Below are 17,989 nucleotides of genomic sequence, written 5' to 3' on the forward strand. Positions count from 1 at the left end.
TTGTAAAAACATTAAATTGCTTTTTCAAAAAAAATTAGTTTGTGAATTTAAATTAGTTCTTTATTTTTTAATATTCAATATTTAAAATTTTGTTTCGTCAAAGGTGATTAAACCAATAAAATTACAACATGGATTATAAATTGAATTAATTTAAATTATATTTCAAATTATAATAGTTTAAAAAAAGAAATTTTGCAAACACTATTGAATAACTAGAAACAATAATTAAACAATCAAATAAGATGTGAGCATTATGATGTGAATCTAAAATAATTAAGTAAAAATTTGCTATTAATAAAAAATATCAAATGAAATGATTTCCTAAAACTAATAGAACTTCAATTTTGGGTAATTCAATGAGTAAATATTATGCACCTCCATATTATCTCCAATGATAATATCCTTTAGTGGGATAAGAGAAGGAACAAGACAAAGAATTTGAATGTTGTCACTATAGTCAGTCCGAAAAATCCTATATTCTTTGTTTTCACGATTATGGTAGGCAAGGTAATCATGAAATATGGTTATGGAAGAATTAATATTTCTGTCAGAGCTTACGAGAATAGGAGTCCAAGATTCTTCAACTCCATATCTTTTCATCATCCACATTGTGATCGGCTCATTAAAATATATCATGCAAAAAAATCCACTGAATTCATATATGCCGACTTTTGGACCGTGATCGCTCGGTATAGAAAAGGATTGGAACCTCTCCGTGTCGAAATTGAAAGCCCATATCGACACATTGTCATCAACATCCTTACCAATCCAATGAAGTGCTCCATTTAAATAAACAGAAGATCTCGATATAGATATCAAATTTTTGGGATAATCCACCTCAACATTTATCCATGTTGTCGATATTCCAACTCTGAGCATTTCAACAACCATAGGATGATCATGTTTAAAGATAAGAATTCTCATTACCTTGTATTGGTTTGTTTTTGGGTGAAAACCAAAACCCCGAGATATTTCGCACTCGCAGGATTTCAGGATTCGAGGGTGTTTTGGAAGTCTTATGAACTCACCTGTTATTGGGTTACAAACAAGTGAAATGTCTCCATTATTTGAGCAACTCAAGTAAAAAAGACCATTACAAATAAGCACATGCACATTAGCATAAACTTTTGTACCAAGGAGAGGAATTTCAAACTTAGGATCAAGTTTTATGCTGCTACTATTGGGTTTCAGGACCTCAAACACACCGCTGAATAATGGATTGTTTCTCCTTTCATGCCATTCAATTCGGTCATATTCAACAAGGTGAAAGAGTATTGAATGCTTGCGTCGGATCATCACAGCAGGAAGTGTATAAGTAAAGAGTAACTTGGCAAAGTTTGGATTAGAAATCAATGTGTTCCAATGCTTGCAAACACATCTACAAATCAGAACAGATTTTATGGGAAGTCTAACAAAAATATCGGTAATTATATCGGCTGGAAGACTGGCAACATAAGACCTTCGTATTTGGAGTTTCCTGACAATTAAGTAAAGAATAATTCAGAAGAAGAGAAATAAAAAATTCACGGTGTTGTTTTGTGTTACTCCATAAAAAAACAAAACATGACTTACCTCATCCACCGCACAAAGAAGGATTGGAAGAGGAATTTGATCATTTTACCCGTACTCTCGCGTGGCAATGATTGTTGGGAGAAGTCAAGCACCCAAGTGAAATTGATGCTTTCAAAGGGAAGTTTACTGATTTTTATAACTTAGATGAATGTGAACATCAGCTACTACTTTAAGGGAAAGGGAAAGTATGTGGAGTTAATGATTTTAATGGGCTTAAAAAGGAATGTATTTCAAAAATTAAAAAAGAGATTTTTAATTAATTATTCAATAATTACTTAAATTTAGATTTTGAAATTTAAAAAATTAAGACTAGTAATTAAATTCATTCACACTATATATGATTTCTACACTAAAATCTTAACAGAGTCGTTATCTTCCATCTACTACCTATACCTGCTCTCGCCTTATAGTCCCTTGCAAGGTTGTAAAAATCAAACCGATTAATAAAATAGAATAACTAATTCAATAATTTAAAGATTTAATCGAGATTTAACTGGAATTTAACTGGTTTAATTAAATATATAATAAAATTATTAACCCAAAAAAAAAAAAAAAAAACCTAAAAAAACAAGAAAAGAAAAAAAGGGATCCACAAGCGTATAACATTTAACTCTTATTATATATGTTATGTATTGCCGCGTTTGTTTTGCTGACATGTCCATCACTTAATGGACATATGGACATGGTACTTAGTACGTATCTCTCGTTTAGTTTATCAGACACAAATTTTTTATGAATATGGTGATACATAAGAGCATATAAAATATATGTCTTTTATATTTTTCTTTTAATCTGAGACCAGAAACGAATTTAGAGAGAGAGGTGAGTAGTAGTCTCGGCTCTCCAAAATTTTAAGAATCTATATTTATATATGAAATATATATTTAAAAAATAAAAAAAATTATAATAATTTAATAATTTTATATGTATTATTTTTTATTATGTGATAGATTTATGTTTTAATTGTTTAATTCACTAATAATTTTCACTTAACTAATTTAATATCATATTTTTAAATCTTTGTAAGTTTTAAATTAATTTTTATATAATAATCTCTATATTTATTTAAAAAAATCATTTATTTATTTTATATTCACATATTTAAAATTTATATTATTATATTAGTAATAACTTATGTAGTTATATTTTGATAATCACATTATGTACTTTAGATATTATTTTCTTATAAAAAATACTTATTTTTCTTCTACATTTACGTTGTTGAAAGAAACTATTTTATAAAAATATCTTATATCTTGTATTCTATAAAAGGTATTGTATCTTTCAAATAATTAATAATTTATCATTTATTTTTAAATTTTTAAAAATTTTTGAAAGAATTAATTTAATTAATAAGATATGTGATATTTTTAACTAAACACCCTATAAATTATTAGTACTTTATAATTTTATAATGTATTATTGATATTTTTTTTATGTAACTATCATATTAAAAATAAAGCCAATGAGTAATAGCTCAAATGGCATAGTCTCTCCATACTCAATTAAGAAATTGCGGGTTCGAGTCTAAAAAAAAATTATATTAAAAATAAAATTGTGAAATAATTTATAATTATATATATATATAATTTTTTTGAAAAACTAACTCTAATAATTATATATTAATTATTTTTATAAAATAAAAAAAAATTATCTAAAATTTGGTTCCTTTATATCAAATTTTTTGGATCCGTCCAATGTCTATGTGAGAAAGAAAGAAAGAGAGAGATTTGAATCCACCTATTAATGTGGAGGAGGACTTGGTGATATTAGAGGAAGAGGATGTTAAGGAAGGGTTTTGGCCTTAGAATATTAGAAGAAGTGTTTATCGCAATTTAAAATCATCCTAAAACTTTTCGGATCGAGTCACATGAGGATAAGGTTTTTCAGTTTTTCTTTGTAAAGAGGCTGATCTCAAATAATTAATTTTAAAATTTATTACCTAAAAAATAATCTCAAATTATTATTGTTAACTATGATATTTTTAAAATTGAAGATTTTTTCTTTCTTTTTTTCTTTCTTTGACTTAATTAAATTAAAAAACTACACGAAAGACTCGACTTAGCTAACGATTAGGATCAATTTGAAGATGATATGGTTATATGATTAGTAATATTAGCTTCATCTTTTGGGAATGAAGTCATTACTGCAAATGATATATAACTAAAATGCAAATGCTAATAATATTGATGAATTATTAATTAATCATACACGATTATATTAAAGACAATCATATCTATCCATCTATCTATTCTATTATATAAAAATCGAATATCTACATTTAATGATACAACTAATATGACATATTTTTCATAGTATTTTTTAATTTATTTGTTTTAACTCATTAAATACAACTTATTACGATAAATTAATTATATCAACTAATTAATTTAATTAAATATTAAAGTATTATATAATTTAAAATTATGTATATCAATTAATTAATTTGATTTTTATGATATGTAAATTTTTGGATTAAATAAAATAAAAAAAATTTATTACTTATTTTAATTGAATACAATAAATATAAATTAATTTAATTAAAAGTTTATTGTTTTTCAGTTTTCTATATATAAAAATGATGGAACAAAATTGTAAATATCATTTTTTGTTATTTTAATTTTTTTTATCATTTTTTCTCACTTTATTTATATATTAGTCTAATTTTTTATGTATTTTAATTTGTATAATTATTATTTATTTTATTATTTTTTATTTTTTTGGATTATTTTTTATTTTTTATGATTTGATAATTAAAAAAAGAAAGCAAAAGAAGGGGAAAAAATATATGATCGCCATAGGCAAAGGCTAAGAGGCTAAAGCAATAACGTTATTCTTCACTATTATTATTATTCCTTCAATTTTTTCGTTTGATATATTTATTTAATGGTGATTGCTACGGTACGATGATAAATTAATACGTATCGATACGTTTAAAATGTGGACAAATAATAATTAAACAAGTGGAATTTATTTTCCACGTCAGCATTTAATTTTTTCTTTTTTAAATATATAATATATCATCACTTTTACTAAAACACCCTTTTAATTAAATAAAAATAAAAAATAAATTTTCTTTAATTTTAATGAAAAGACTTAAATATTTTTTTTTATTTGATTAGACAAAAATACCCTTTTAAATTAATCAAATTTTAAAATTTAATTAATCCTAATTTTATAATTTCAAATAATTAAAACAAAAAAACAAAAACATATTAAAAAAACCAAAAATCAAAACTATTCTTCATCTGTGTTAAACATATTAAAAAAATAAAAAAATAAAATTATTCTTCGTCTGGATTAGAAACATCTGAAAGTTTTCAGTCTTCTTCGTCTTCTTCTCTCCTCTTCCTATCCTCTCTTTCTATCTTTCTCTCTGCTCCTGGATCTCTCTCATCCGTCTCAGTATGCGTAGCACGCAAAACGCCGTCGTTTTGTTGGAATGCCCTAGCCAATTACCCAACCCAGCAACCTTAGCTCCACACAACGGCGCGAACCCATCCCTCCTATCACCCTCGAGCTCCTCCTTCCTCTCTCCGTCATCGATCTCACTCCCTCACCTCCGTCCATCTGCCGCCGCCATCGCCGAAACGAGCTTCGAAGCCACCGTCGGTATCGTGCACCATCGTGCAGCTATTGTTTCGGCTTTGAAAGCACCGTCGCACAGCTCGGTTCCATCGTCGCCGGGCTCGCCTCCTTTTTCTGTCGAGCAGATCTGTTCTATCGTCGCCGGCGCTATCTCTGTTCCACCTGTCATCCCTTCGGTCGTGCCCTTGTCCCCCTCTTGCTCAGGATCTGCTCTGCTCTGTTCTAGGGCTTCTAGCTTCTAGGTAATTTTTTTTATAACAATTATTGAATAATTGTTGTTAGTTAATTTGTGAACTTGTTATGGGTTGAATAATTGTTGAATAAGTGTTAATTAATGTGTGAATCTTACTGTTTTTACTGTGAATGACTCCATTGTTAATGATTCTGATAATTCATTGAAGAAGGCTGTGTTTGATTTAATGTGCACGGATGAAGTGAATAAAATTCATTCCACTAATCTCACAATCTATATGCCAGAGACTGGTTTCACCGTACCATTCATTCCACCATTAGAATTGATGGTTCTGGCTTCATTCTTGTCCATGTTAATGATCTTGAGCTCCATAAAGAACTCTTTGCTTGCCAAAACAGCACTCTCAGCAATGGAGATGGTTATACCTTGATGAATGAGAATGGATCCATGTATAGAACTCAAAGTGCTAAAAGTAGTGATGTGTGTTGTGAGAGAGTGTTTGGGCAGGATCAGTTGGCAATGCTGGGTGAAGAGCATCCAACTGGAGTTCTTGTTAGAAGGTTAGATTTTTGGCTTAACTATGTTGCATACTTCTGTGGAGGTACAATTGGTCTTGTCTACAGCAACAATCTTGGACAGATAGCACAATCTTTATACATGAGCTCAAGTACTTCAACACTTGTTACACTATACTCATCTTTCTCCTTTTTTGGCCGTTTGCTTTCAGCAGCACCAGACTATATTAGAAAGTAAGTACTTCCTCATCCTTTTATACTCTATACTATATCAGTGCTTTTGGGGACCAATGTAGGGGATGGAAATTTGTTCTTGGAGCTATACTTTAGTCTCCAAAAGAGATTTGTTTTACTTAGTCTCTAAAGATTAGTCACATAAAACTTTAGTCTTAAGATATTTTTGTTTTAAAACAATAATCTCTAAACAATTACTATTTTATAATATTTTAGTTTTCAAAAAAATTAAATTTCTTGAGGACTAAAATTTATGTACCATAATCTTCTAAGAACTAAAGTAGCTAAACTAAAATGTTTCAAGGATTAAACGGTAATTGTTTAATAAGGACTAAAGTGTATATGTTTGAAGTCTATACTGTGGTGTATGAATTTTTCAGGAACTATTGCACTTCTGAGTCTTTCTTTTAAAATTGAATCTTGTAACATGTTATGATGATACTATCGTTTATGTGTGGCAGTAAGTTCTACTCTGCAAGGACTGGATGGCTAACCATTGCGCTTATGCCAACCCCAATTGCGTTCATCTTGCTTGCTTCACCAGAAAGTGCTGTAGCACTTCATGCAGGCACTGCAATAATTGGCTTAAGCTCTGGATTCATATTTGCAGCCGCGGTGTCAGTTACATCAGAACTCTTTGGACCTAACAGTGTGAGCGTTAATCACAACATCCTCGTAACAAACATCCCAATTGGGTCACTTCTCTATGGTTTTCTTGCTGCTCTGGTGTATGATTCTAATGCTTACTCAATACCAGGGAACTCATTGTCTGAAACATTGGTATGCATGGGAAGGAAATGCTATTTCTGGACATTTGTATCGTGGGGATGCTTATCTGTTGTGGGACTAGTTTCTAGTCTATTCTGTATTCAATAATATTCTGTTTCTAAATTTTATATTCTGTAACCTCTTTTACCTTGAAAAAGTTTATTCCCCCACCCAAAAAAAATAATCTATTTGAAAATTAAAAAAAAAAGGGGTAAGTGGTTGGTCACAAAAACATATGATACTAACATTAGTAGTCATCAGCCATGAATTATAATACTAAGTTGTCAGAAAAACATGAAATTCCTTAAACTATCAGAAAAGCACTAAAGAAAATTTACAACATAATTTGGTCTCTGCACTACAATAAGAAATAAATGAAATCGAATTAAATGCAAACTTGATCCTGCACTACAAAAATTTGGAACTTCCATATTTGCCCCCTTTCAATTCTTTTTTAATGTTCAAAGTGGGAAACACCAAATTGGATCCATTATCATACAAATGACCAATTTATAAAAGAGAAAGCTAAGCAATGAACAGTGTTGTCTTCTGCAGCAAGCACTTTCCATGCTATGGCTTGTTCATATGAAACATGCCTCCCCATTGTTGACATGCATATTCCAGCTGGTAGATAAGCATAACCCTGATACAAGAACACACATTCACCATTTTTTTAATAGGGAAGTGTAGTTTGCAACAAGAAAATGCAATAACAATGTGAAACAACATAGTTTCCATCTTTTGTTTTCTATTTTCCATATATTATATTCTCAAGATTTGCGAAGAAAAAACTAAATGACAAAAATAAAATCTTAGGGTGCATTTAGTTTGCTTTTCATTTCAAGTGTTTGCTGTTTTCAAAATTTCAGAAATTAAAAGGAAAAACAGGCTGTGAAAACAAAAATCGGTTTTTTATTATTTTCACTGTTTTCTCTATTTTCTTAAAATCCTACAAAACATATGGAAAATGAAAACGCAAACCAAATGCATTCATTCTAGACTTGGTTCAATTTGGAAATTACCTGCTGCATTAACTTTGCAAAGTCTGCACACAATGCCTTGCGACCGGATTTGTCAAAAATTTTGTCCAATGTGATGTCTTGTAAAGCCACTAGGGTTGTTTCCAACATGTCAAGGCCAGCTTGATTCGCAAAGATGAACACTGGCAGCGACTGCAATGCACAAAAGAATATCACATAATTGTCGCATGGTATGCATTTTAAGGGCCATCAGAAAAACTTACAAAAACCGAAACCAAAACCATACATACCTTCAGTGAGCAGCACAAAATGGCATCCTGATGATGCCACAAACTCTTCAACATCGAGTCGCCAACAAGAGAATCTGATCTCAGCAAGTCAGACCCTAAATAGTAACTGTTATTGGGAAGAGACATATTACTATTAGGCCTTTTTCCCAAAAAGAAATACCAACTATAATGCTTCAATGGGTCTAATCCTAGAATCATTTAACAAAAATATGAACTTACCTATAACTCTGGCAGATCCAGTGAGCTAGTGTAAGGGCTTCTGGAGAACCAGGAGATAGTTTAGACCCAACGTTAGGGTTCATTCCAGGAGATATAGCCATAGCAACCCTTTGGACAGAAGAAATCACACAACGGACATATTGTCGTGCCATGACAGCAACATTATCTTGCAAATTGCTGTCAAAAGGAAACTGGAACGCGATGGTCAACACTGATCGGGTGTTTTGACTTGATGATGCATCTCCTGCGCCCTGAGTAGTCGCCGGGCCAACTTCAAGCCCAAATGTCAAGTCAAGGGTCCTGTTAGAAGTCGTTGCGTCCTTTTTATCGCCCTGAAACATGGTAGCATACGGGTTCATAGACCAACATCAGCAAAAGAACCAATACTCAACTGGTTTTGAATCCAATGGGATGATGCGGAAGCCAGATGGTACCAATGGAGCATCATCAGGGAACATTTCGTCAATTGGAGCAAATATAAGCTCGGAACAAGCCCCCACAGCATTCTCATCAATTCCGCTGCATATCTGAAAAAATAAGGCCAAAAGAAACATCAGCATGAGAATTGCATTAGAATAACTTCCAACTTCAACAAGAGTCGAACGCATTACCTGTAAGAGATGAATGTCCCTAGAAGCAAAAGCATCTTCTTGGGCAAGAGAGTGGCCTTCAAGCCGAATAACTTCCAGCATCTGGAGTAAAAATGAAACCTTGTTGGCGATTTTGCTTGAAAGTACAAATCATTTATCGGCCCGAAAAGGAAAGACATTGTGTGGCAAGTAGCCGGGAATGAAAAAAGCAAATTACCTCTTCATGTTCAATTGTATGGCCAAGGGGCATGATTATTTGACTGCCAGTGAATCTTGTAGGCCTCATTCCTGGATAAGCATAGGAGCCAGCTTTCAGTGATGCGGCAGCATAAGCATCAACATTGAAATCAGCCCACTCTGAGCGGTGCTCCCTGAGAAAGCGAACCAAAACAGCAGGAGGGACGTTCTGAAAACAAAGTAATATAAAAGACTTGTCATAAAACAATTCAATGTATATTAAGGAACTCTTCATCCATTTCAAATCACCATGTTCACATTTTATCAAAGAATGTCTTTCCCCTCGATGATCATATTTGATATCAAACTTTTCAAAAGCCAGTTTCACTTCTCCATGTCATGCACAAAAGATTAATAGTAATATCCCGGCAAGGAGAAGCTTTTGCAGAGAATTTCAGGCAATTGGATTTTCGGACTCACTTGGAGCAACATAGAAGCTTTTGCACAGAGAATTCCTCCAAGAAATGTAAGGGAACTAGCAGGATTAGAAGTGCCACTCAAATTCTTGGTTGAATTAACTGCAATAATTACATCCTCAGCACCATCACAGTTTAGTACAGTCCATCCGTCATCATTGAATCCATTCACAGCATCATTGAAGCCTCTGTAGGTGTGAGATTTCAATTTCAGCCAAGGATGAGTACATCGTATAAGAGAGAATGATGCAAAATAAACACAATGGAATTGGAGATTGAAATAAGTTTCAAAGAAACAGTGATTCATGCTATTTGCCTACCTGCTCAATCTTTGGCTAAATGTTCGAAGAACAGCAGGCTGCTGACCCAATCCATATACCACTTCACCACTTGTTTCCTGGGCTATTTGCCTTATATATCTAAGTGCCTATCACAAGAACCATCAATTAATAACTATCTTCTAAAATACGGAATGACATGAAAGTATGTTCCCTAACAACAGGTTAAAGACATGAATAGATGAACAAGAAGAGGAAACGAGGGAAATATACGGAGATATTCAATCTGTATGTCATAAAGACAGAACCTTACAACTTCTAGATTATGTCTTCGCACAGTCAAACATCTATTTTCCCCATATTATTTACTCATACCAGACGAAATCGTCAAAAAGATTTGCAGTTCATATTTGGACATTATTCACAATTATGACACTAGTCAATGATAATTTACACACATTGTTTAACAGATTAACTATGATAAACTTACTGCAATTGTCATTTTTTGGGCCACCACTTTTGATGATTCGTAAAGTGGACGCAACACTTCTGGCACACTACAGGCCTGGAAGAAAACAACAAACATGTTAATGTGTGAAAGAAGAAATGAAAAACAGATGCCAAATTGTAAAGCAGTCGGTCAAACCTCAAGATTTAGGTGGTCTACGATGTGAATAATTGACCCTCCACCTTCACATGGTCGAATCAAATAGCCGCTAGGAAGCATTTCAGCCCTTACAAACTGAGCAGCAGCAACTGCATTAGGGCCACTCCCAGAACCAGATAGAGATCTCTCACAAACCTTCAAAAGTGGAATCAGATGGATTAAGTGCAAAATAATGAAAGCATCGTCTCACTTCAAAGCAGAACTTTAGAAGTGAGAGTCACAGTTTTATCGTAAGTCCAACGCAAACTCACCACAAGACTGCCATTTTCCAGGCTTGTAGTGTATCTGAGAGTCCAGAAATCCCGGGCAGGAGCCAGTGTCGTTGGAGCATATGTCTGAAAAAAAATCAAATTTTACTCAAGAGAGTAATAAACAAAAAGAATTGTCAAATGTTGTATTTGAATTCTCACCTGTGTGTACACAAGTTCAATGGTCCCTCCATTACCCGCAGGGAACATTGTGAAAACCTCTAGGCTCCGACACTCCCGAAACCAAGATGGACGATCTTTCAGGATCTCCGCAATCTATTAAAAATTTAGGGACTTAGAAATTCAAAACTCGAATAGAATGCAGAGTTTGGGGGTTCTTTAGACTCTCGGACCAATGGGGATGGAGGAGATGCCCCGTCAGGAGGTGTTAAATGGTGAGGATGGATAGCTGCTCTAATGGAGTTTTTATCTTTTAGGGTTGGGTTTGGTCTCCTTTTGGAGAAAGAAGGGGGAGGGGATAGTGGCAGCATATGTCTTTTTTTTTTTTTTAAAGAATTAACATAATTTTTATTTTATTTTTTTAATGAAATATGTAAATAAATATACTCATTATTAATAAATTATACAAGATCATTTAGAATAAATTTATAATACAAGAAACCAAAAAAAATAGTACGTACTTGTTCAGAATTTTAGTTGGTTCTTGACAGATCTTCATGTTAGGAATAGAACTTGCTTTAACAGAAGTAGCTCGATTATTTCTTCACGTTCTTACCATTGTAATTAGCTTGTAGTGTTATATGTTTCAGAATAAAAATGCATAACAAGAATAAAAGAGAGTTGTTATTATATATCAATTTACACTAAATCTATATTAAATGCAAATATTCATTCTGATTATTGATAATCTAATTAGTTTATAATCAACATAAATCACATTAATTATATTATTTATAAGTAAATCATATATTCCATCAAAATCAATATTATATCTAAATCAATATTACAAATTTATATACTAGTATTACGTAGAGTTATAAGTTAAAATAAGCTAAAATAATAATATCTATTTTAAATCATGTATTAATAAACAAAGTAAATTTTTAGTAACTTAAAAATATTAGGAAAAATTATTCTAAATGACCGTTAGGAAGATTTAATTATTAAAAAAGATCTTTAATACTAAAATTATTAAAAAAGACCAAATCTTTTTATAATATTTAAGAAAATGAATTAAATCTTTTTATAATATTTAAGAAAACGAATCAAATCTTTTTATAATATTTAAGAAAACGAATCAAATCTTTTTATAATATTTAAGAAAACGAATCAAATCTTATTATAAGGAGATAAATATATCTTTAATTATTTTTTATTTATTTTTTATAATTTTTATGTTGATAAACTTTATTTCTCTTAAAATTTTAGTAATTTTTATTTGATGAAACATTTAAGACTTCCAAGTTTGGAAAACTCTGCATAATTTCTTGAAGATCTTTGTCACGTAAACTTGCATGGCTGAAATGCAGAGTTTTTAAACTTGGACGGCTCTCTGCAGTAGTTGAAAGGCTTTCTCTGAATCTTGCAAATGATCCACCAAGTTGAGGGCATCCTCCAACTTTCAATGTGACAAAATTTGGCAGCATAAATAAGCTGCTTGGAAGATAACCAAGTTTCTCGCAACTTGTCAAATCTAAATAGAGAAGTCCTACAAGATCAACAAAGGAATCTGGAAGCTCTTGAATAGCAGTAGCTTTCAAACAAATCTTTAATGGCTTATCCATCTTTTCCACTATGTGTGGGAAGAGTCCAAGTCTTGTACACCAGTTAAAGGAAAGGTGCTCTAGTGAAGGCAGACAAATTATTGAAAGAAACTTTCTTAACTTAGTGCACTTTGAAGCTCTCAAATATGTAAGGTTTGGGAGAAATCCAACTGATTCATCCACTTTAAAGAGTATATCTTTTTAAATTACAATCATAGATACATATTCTTTATAATTATATTATATGATATATATATAAAAAATAATAAAATCTTTTTGAAAGATATTTTTCAATAATAAAGAATAAACAAACAAAATTTTTGTATATATATAAGAACACTCCTCAGCATATCATTAGCAAATTATATTCACATTATAATTCTAATTGTGTTACATATATATTTGAGTGTTTGATATGGGTAAGCGAAAATCATCCGGATCACCTTAACGCAGAGATTACAAGAGAGACACAAGAGATGTTAGCATTAATGCTATTGATAACCAACTCTTACATTATTCGTACTTGAACCATATACCACACATGCCCCAATTTTTTTATTCTATCTACCCTGGCTTTTATACTGCTGCAGTATATTCTAACCAATATCCGACAACCATGCATCCATCACTATACAACATATTCCCACCATTATTTATTGTAGGTCCAACTGTCACAAATTTTCAGCCTCCTACTTTTTTATATTCTTCTGAATCTAGTAATCCAAGAGATACAGATGAAATTCTTAAACTGCTAAAGTCTCCACAACATCATCAGTCTGACTCTGGTACAAATAAAAAGACATCAAAACAGACAAGTGTACGCAATAAGAAGATATATAAGGCCAAGAGAAGAATTGTCTGGAATTCACATTTGTCTGAAAATAAGGTTAGTGTGAAAGCTGCCTCCATTAAAGACAACTTTTCAAAAAATAAAAAAACTCCACCAGGGACCTCACACAAATCTGTAACTGAGGAGCAAAAGACACTCTTAAAAAAGAGTACACCAAGTGGATATTCTATTAGCATGCCTACCCTAAACCAAGAAAATATCGAGCACACTAAACGAAGAATTGAATGGCCATCTGTAAGTTCTCATATCTCAGGCATTCGCATGAATCCTCTACGGTTACATAACTTAGTGATCTCACCAATTTTTTGTTTTTTTTTTGCAGTGGATTCCGATTTTATTTAAGCCTCCTGCATACATGGATTTGGATGACTTAGATATTAAAATGGCAACCTATGTGTTTGCACCAAATAAACGAAGGTTAAATATCTCATTATCTATATACTAAATATTAAAAAAATAGTTCAATATTAATGTGATTCGTATTTGTAGTGATGAGGTATTGGCGACAACAAACAAATTTAGCGGAACTCGTGACAATTTCAAGTCATTAATTCCCAAGGAGCGGGTACATGGGGATGTAAGTGCATAATTAAACTGCTATCTCTAGCATACTTTAATTCCTAATATATTTATTATTTACCACATAGGTGTTAGATTTGGTGGCTACTATGCTAACCATGCAGGAGAAAGAAATAGGATGTCAAACACACTGGTATTTGCCAGCTGTGTTTTCGGTACGCAATGTCTTCTTCAAGCTTGTTATCGTTTTTATTTATTTTATCTTATTACTTAATTGGTGTCACTGACTTAGTCCCTAACTATTAAATTCAGCAATTCATACTGCAATGTGATACCAAAATTGAAGTTCTGTTGAAATATTATCAAAAAGAATTTATGGGAAAAGTTGATGAAGGTCTAAAAAAGGTATATAATTTATTGTATTTTTAATTTTTTTTATTATTTAATGGCATTTATATTTATGAACTGATATATACCTTTAAAAAAAATGTATCTAGTAATATTCTAATACGTGAAAGTTGGTATTAGATTTTTTTACCTGTCAATGAGAACAACACACATTGGTATCTGGTTGTTTTTTATTTGTGCAATCATCAAACAATTCTGCTAGACTCCCTACCGATTGCTACAAATAAAGAGCAAAAGAGATCGAGTATAGTAAAGCTGGTAAATTAACTTTCCCCATTTTCACTTTTATGACATTTTTTTAGATTTCAAATATTGTCCTTTATTTAATTTTTTTTCTATATAAATAGGCAAAATATCTGGAAGATATGCTCAAGTATGACTCGTTCTATAAATACAACACTCCATTCAGGCCAAGGATACTTGATTTTGTATTTGTGGATATGCTAGAAACAGGACAGCAAGCTCCTGACTCGTAAGAGCTAGAAACAGGAGAGCAAGCTCCTGACTCGTAAGGAATATCTGTATTTGTGTTTTCCTCTTTCAAATTTTTATCTGCATAAGCTAACCACGTCTTATTTAACACAGCAATGATTGTGGGGTATGGGTGGCAACTTGGATGACAAACTACAGGAAGACGTATAGTTATACAATAAATGTAATTTTCTTTTGCTAGAAAAAAAGTACTACAATTGCTAATGTGTATGGTTTTGTTGGTAACCTAAAATACTTATATTTTTCAGGTTAATCATGGTACAAGGATGCAACTTGCGTTGGATTTGATTCTAAGGCCCCACAATTTGATTTTGCGTTGGATTTGATTCTATGGCCCCACAACTTGATGCTGCGTAATGTCATTGAATCTGCTACTAGGAATTACAATAAGTATAAACAAAATGAGTCAAACAAAAATTAAATAATTGTAATTGTCATGTAGTCATGTTTAGATTATATTAACTACTAAGACTTGTTAGTTTCATCTCTTTTACTTAAAAAATTATTATGCACTATATTTTTATGGACTCTTGTTGAAAATTAATGTTTCTATCTTTCGTTCGATTATGGTTGAATTTAGGTGAAGATTAAGTTTCACTCTAGCATTTTTATTCCTTGAACCACTTATGTGTTGTAAGCTTAATTGAAAATTTGATACTAAAATGTATTAAGCATTTTAAAATAAAAACATGAGAGAATGGTTATAATTTATCTTTTGAAAATCGGTTCGGACCAGCCGGTTGAACCGATTGAACCATGAACCGCTACAAAAAACAACTCAGACAAATGTTAAAACCCCCAATCTCAATAACCACAATTGAACCGTCGGACCGGCCAAGAATTGGTCGGTCGAACCGAACCGTCACCTATACGAATTTTTGGAATAATTGAAAAACGCCAAGTTCTGCAAACGGTTTTCGAATCGACTGCTAGAACCGGATTGACCGGTTCAACCGGATTAATCGGGATCCAGTCAACTAACCGGTCCGAATAAGCCTAGAAACCGTCTGACAAATAACCGGTCGAACCGGCTGTTAACCAATGAACCGATAGAACCGTCTGGTTTTTAAGAGAAAAATATAAAAAAGAAAAAATAAAAGAAGAAGAAAGGCAAGTGCTGGAGCCATAGTTGTAAGAACCGGACCGGACCGGCCAGTTCGATCGAAAAACTGGTGAACCGGACCTAGAGCCGTTTTGAACCGAGTTGAACCAGCCGGTTTGATGAAAACCGGAAAATCGGCGGTTTCTGGTTAACCGACCGGTTCAGGAAAATATTTTCTTTTGTTCCTTTTCCAAAACGACGTCGTTTTGGTTTATTTAAAAAAAAAACAAAGAACAAAAGCCCTACGGGCTACCAATCCCCACCCCCACCCGACCCCAGTTTCCACTTTCCCTGCCCTTTTCCCCCCAACCCTAACGGCGCCTAAGCCTAACCCTATCAGCCCTCCGCCAGTCCGCCTCACCTCACTCACCCAGTACCCAGCCCCAAGCCGCCCGCCGTCATCCTCTTCGTCTCACCGCCGGTCTGAACTCTGAAGGAACCGACTCAACCAAGGGAGTAGGAACAGGACAGATACAGACCCGCCACCCGCGAACTCGCCGTTGCCGCGCAGTCGAACTCGCCGTTCCAGCGCCGTCGCCCTTGCCCAGTCGCCATTGCTTTTCCGGTCGAACTCGCCGTTGCCTCGCCCTTCTACTCTGTGACTCTGTCAAACAGGTAATAAAAGTTCTGTAATCTGCTTCTGCTCTGTTCTGCACTTGAAGTTTAATGATTGTTCTGTCAAATGCATTACACCCGCTCTGTTCTGCATTGCACTTGTAAGTTGTAAACTTACTTTTTTTCTGCACTTCTTGCTGACTTACTGTTATGAATATAAATATGCTTGTTGAAATTGTTAAGCTGAATTTCCTTGTTGAAAGCTTGAAATATGAAACTGTTGAATATGCTTGTTGAAATTGTTAAGCTGAATATCATTGCTGACTTGTAAGTGAAAATGTCCCCCAACACCAACTTGGTTGACTGGTAGCCAAACCCAATTTCTTTTCAGGGGCCTTATATTAGAAATGATTTAAAATAAAAGGAATGGTAAGATAGAAACAATAACAAGTCCAAATAGAGAAGATGTGGACTAAAATTAAAATCCCTTTCAATATAGTAACTAATGTTCTTTACACACAAAAAATCTTATAGACAAGAAAAATAATACACAGAAGAATTCTCCCTCTGTTGGTACATGACAAAGCAATGTTACAGTACTTATATCAACAAAATCAATGTGACCCAAACATGACAAGAGCACAAAAACTTACAGTAAGGTATTAAAAAAGACCCTTAATAATACAAATTTCCACTAGAAAAAAGAATATTTCCTTTTTTGTTCCCCTCTCGACAGAAGGTAACATTTTGCATATCTAATAATTTAGATTAGATAATTCAAGAAGGAAAATTAAAGTATTAGTTTGAATTTAGATTATATTAATCCAATACCATAAGTGCAACCGAGAGTTTAATGGCGAGTGAGACAAACACTTTGCATAAATTCTGTATTGTAATTATTTAAAAATTGTGATTTATGTTTAGACAGAAGAAATCAGTCTAAGTGAAGAGACATTAAAAGCTAAGACCAACACATCAGGAATAGAAGCGACTGAAGTTCCAGATGCAGCCACAACCAAGATACCAGGATTGCCACAGTATCCTATGCATCATTATCCAGTGGTCCTTCCTTATCAACCTTATGGTGGAGTCTTCCCTATTCCTTTTCATCCTGTTCCAAATGGCATGGCGTACTTCAACCAATATCCTTCTACTGCCGGAATTACATCATATCCTCAGTTTTCGCATGTCTCATCGTATTCTAGTGGACCCCGTGATAGCAATACATGGGCTGGACTTTTGAATGATGTCATCAACAACAAAAAGCCATAGAGTTATAATCTATATATTATATTTTTAATTTATGCAATTTGAAGTTCCAATTGAGTTATTTACTCATCAAATTCTCTGCTAGCTTCATGTCAAAGAAAGCTCTATAGCAGTTCCATGCAGTTATTAAGAGAAATAACTGCCAAGAAGTTGAATATTTTGGTTAACAAAGTTAAATTTCTTGCCACTTTCTCATATAACTCAAGCTGTTTCATGAGTTGTAAAGATTCTTTAAATGATTAAGGCTCAAATATTTATTTATCATCACATGACTT

At 32.8% G+C, this 17,989-nt stretch overlaps 3 protein-coding genes across 6 annotated transcripts; 1 reads left to right on the forward strand and 2 right to left on the reverse strand.

Moving 5' to 3' along the window:
* Window positions 1–327: 327 nt before the first annotated feature.
* LOC107492589 (F-box/kelch-repeat protein At3g23880-like) lies at window positions 328–5,329 on the reverse strand. Its single transcript, XM_052262934.1, has 2 exons — window positions 5,133–5,329; window positions 328–1,378 (listed from the first exon to the last, which is right to left on the reverse strand). Exons 1-2 carry the CDS (start codon window positions 5,327–5,329, stop codon window positions 328–330), a joined length of 1,248 nt encoding a protein of 415 aa, XP_052118894.1.
* Window positions 4,882–6,978, forward strand: LOC107492588 (protein NUCLEAR FUSION DEFECTIVE 4-like). The gene is made up of 3 exons (XM_021125699.2): window positions 4,882–5,402; window positions 5,638–6,102; window positions 6,564–6,978. The coding sequence occupies exons 2-3, from the start codon at window positions 5,783–5,785 to the stop codon at window positions 6,976–6,978; spliced, it is 735 nt and encodes a 244-aa protein (XP_020981358.1). The 5' UTR covers window positions 4,882–5,402; window positions 5,638–5,782.
* Window positions 6,979–7,106: 128 nt separating this feature from the next.
* LOC107492587 (homeobox-leucine zipper protein REVOLUTA-like) lies at window positions 7,107–11,265 on the reverse strand. 4 transcript variants are annotated; one of them, XM_052251400.1, is made up of 13 exons: window positions 10,958–11,265; window positions 10,799–10,882; window positions 10,527–10,682; window positions 10,371–10,445; window positions 9,923–10,029; window positions 9,607–9,790; window positions 9,167–9,355; window positions 8,971–9,051; window positions 8,752–8,886; window positions 8,360–8,691; window positions 8,141–8,246; window positions 7,946–8,042; window positions 7,107–7,237 (listed from the first exon to the last, which is right to left on the reverse strand). In XM_052251400.1, the coding sequence occupies exons 1-13, from the start codon at window positions 11,003–11,005 to the stop codon at window positions 7,194–7,196; spliced, it is 1,638 nt and encodes a 545-aa protein (XP_052107360.1). In that variant the 5' UTR covers window positions 11,006–11,265; the 3' UTR covers window positions 7,107–7,193. The 4 variants fall into 4 exon arrangements, with proteins under 4 accessions (XP_052107360.1, XP_052107359.1, XP_020982118.1 ...); XM_052251399.1 differs by lacking the exon at window positions 7,107–7,237 and adding an exon at window positions 7,287–7,513 and having other exon boundaries at window positions 7,893–8,042; window positions 8,794–8,886; XM_021126459.2 differs by lacking the exon at window positions 7,107–7,237 and adding an exon at window positions 7,287–7,513 and having other exon boundaries at window positions 7,893–8,042; window positions 10,958–11,264.
* Window positions 11,266–17,989: the final 6,724 nt, after the last annotated feature.

This window comes from Arachis duranensis, chromosome 6 (genome assembly GCF_000817695.3).
Source record: "Arachis duranensis cultivar V14167 chromosome 6, aradu.V14167.gnm2.J7QH, whole genome shotgun sequence".
NCBI lineage: Eukaryota > Viridiplantae > Streptophyta > Magnoliopsida > Fabales > Fabaceae > Arachis > Arachis duranensis.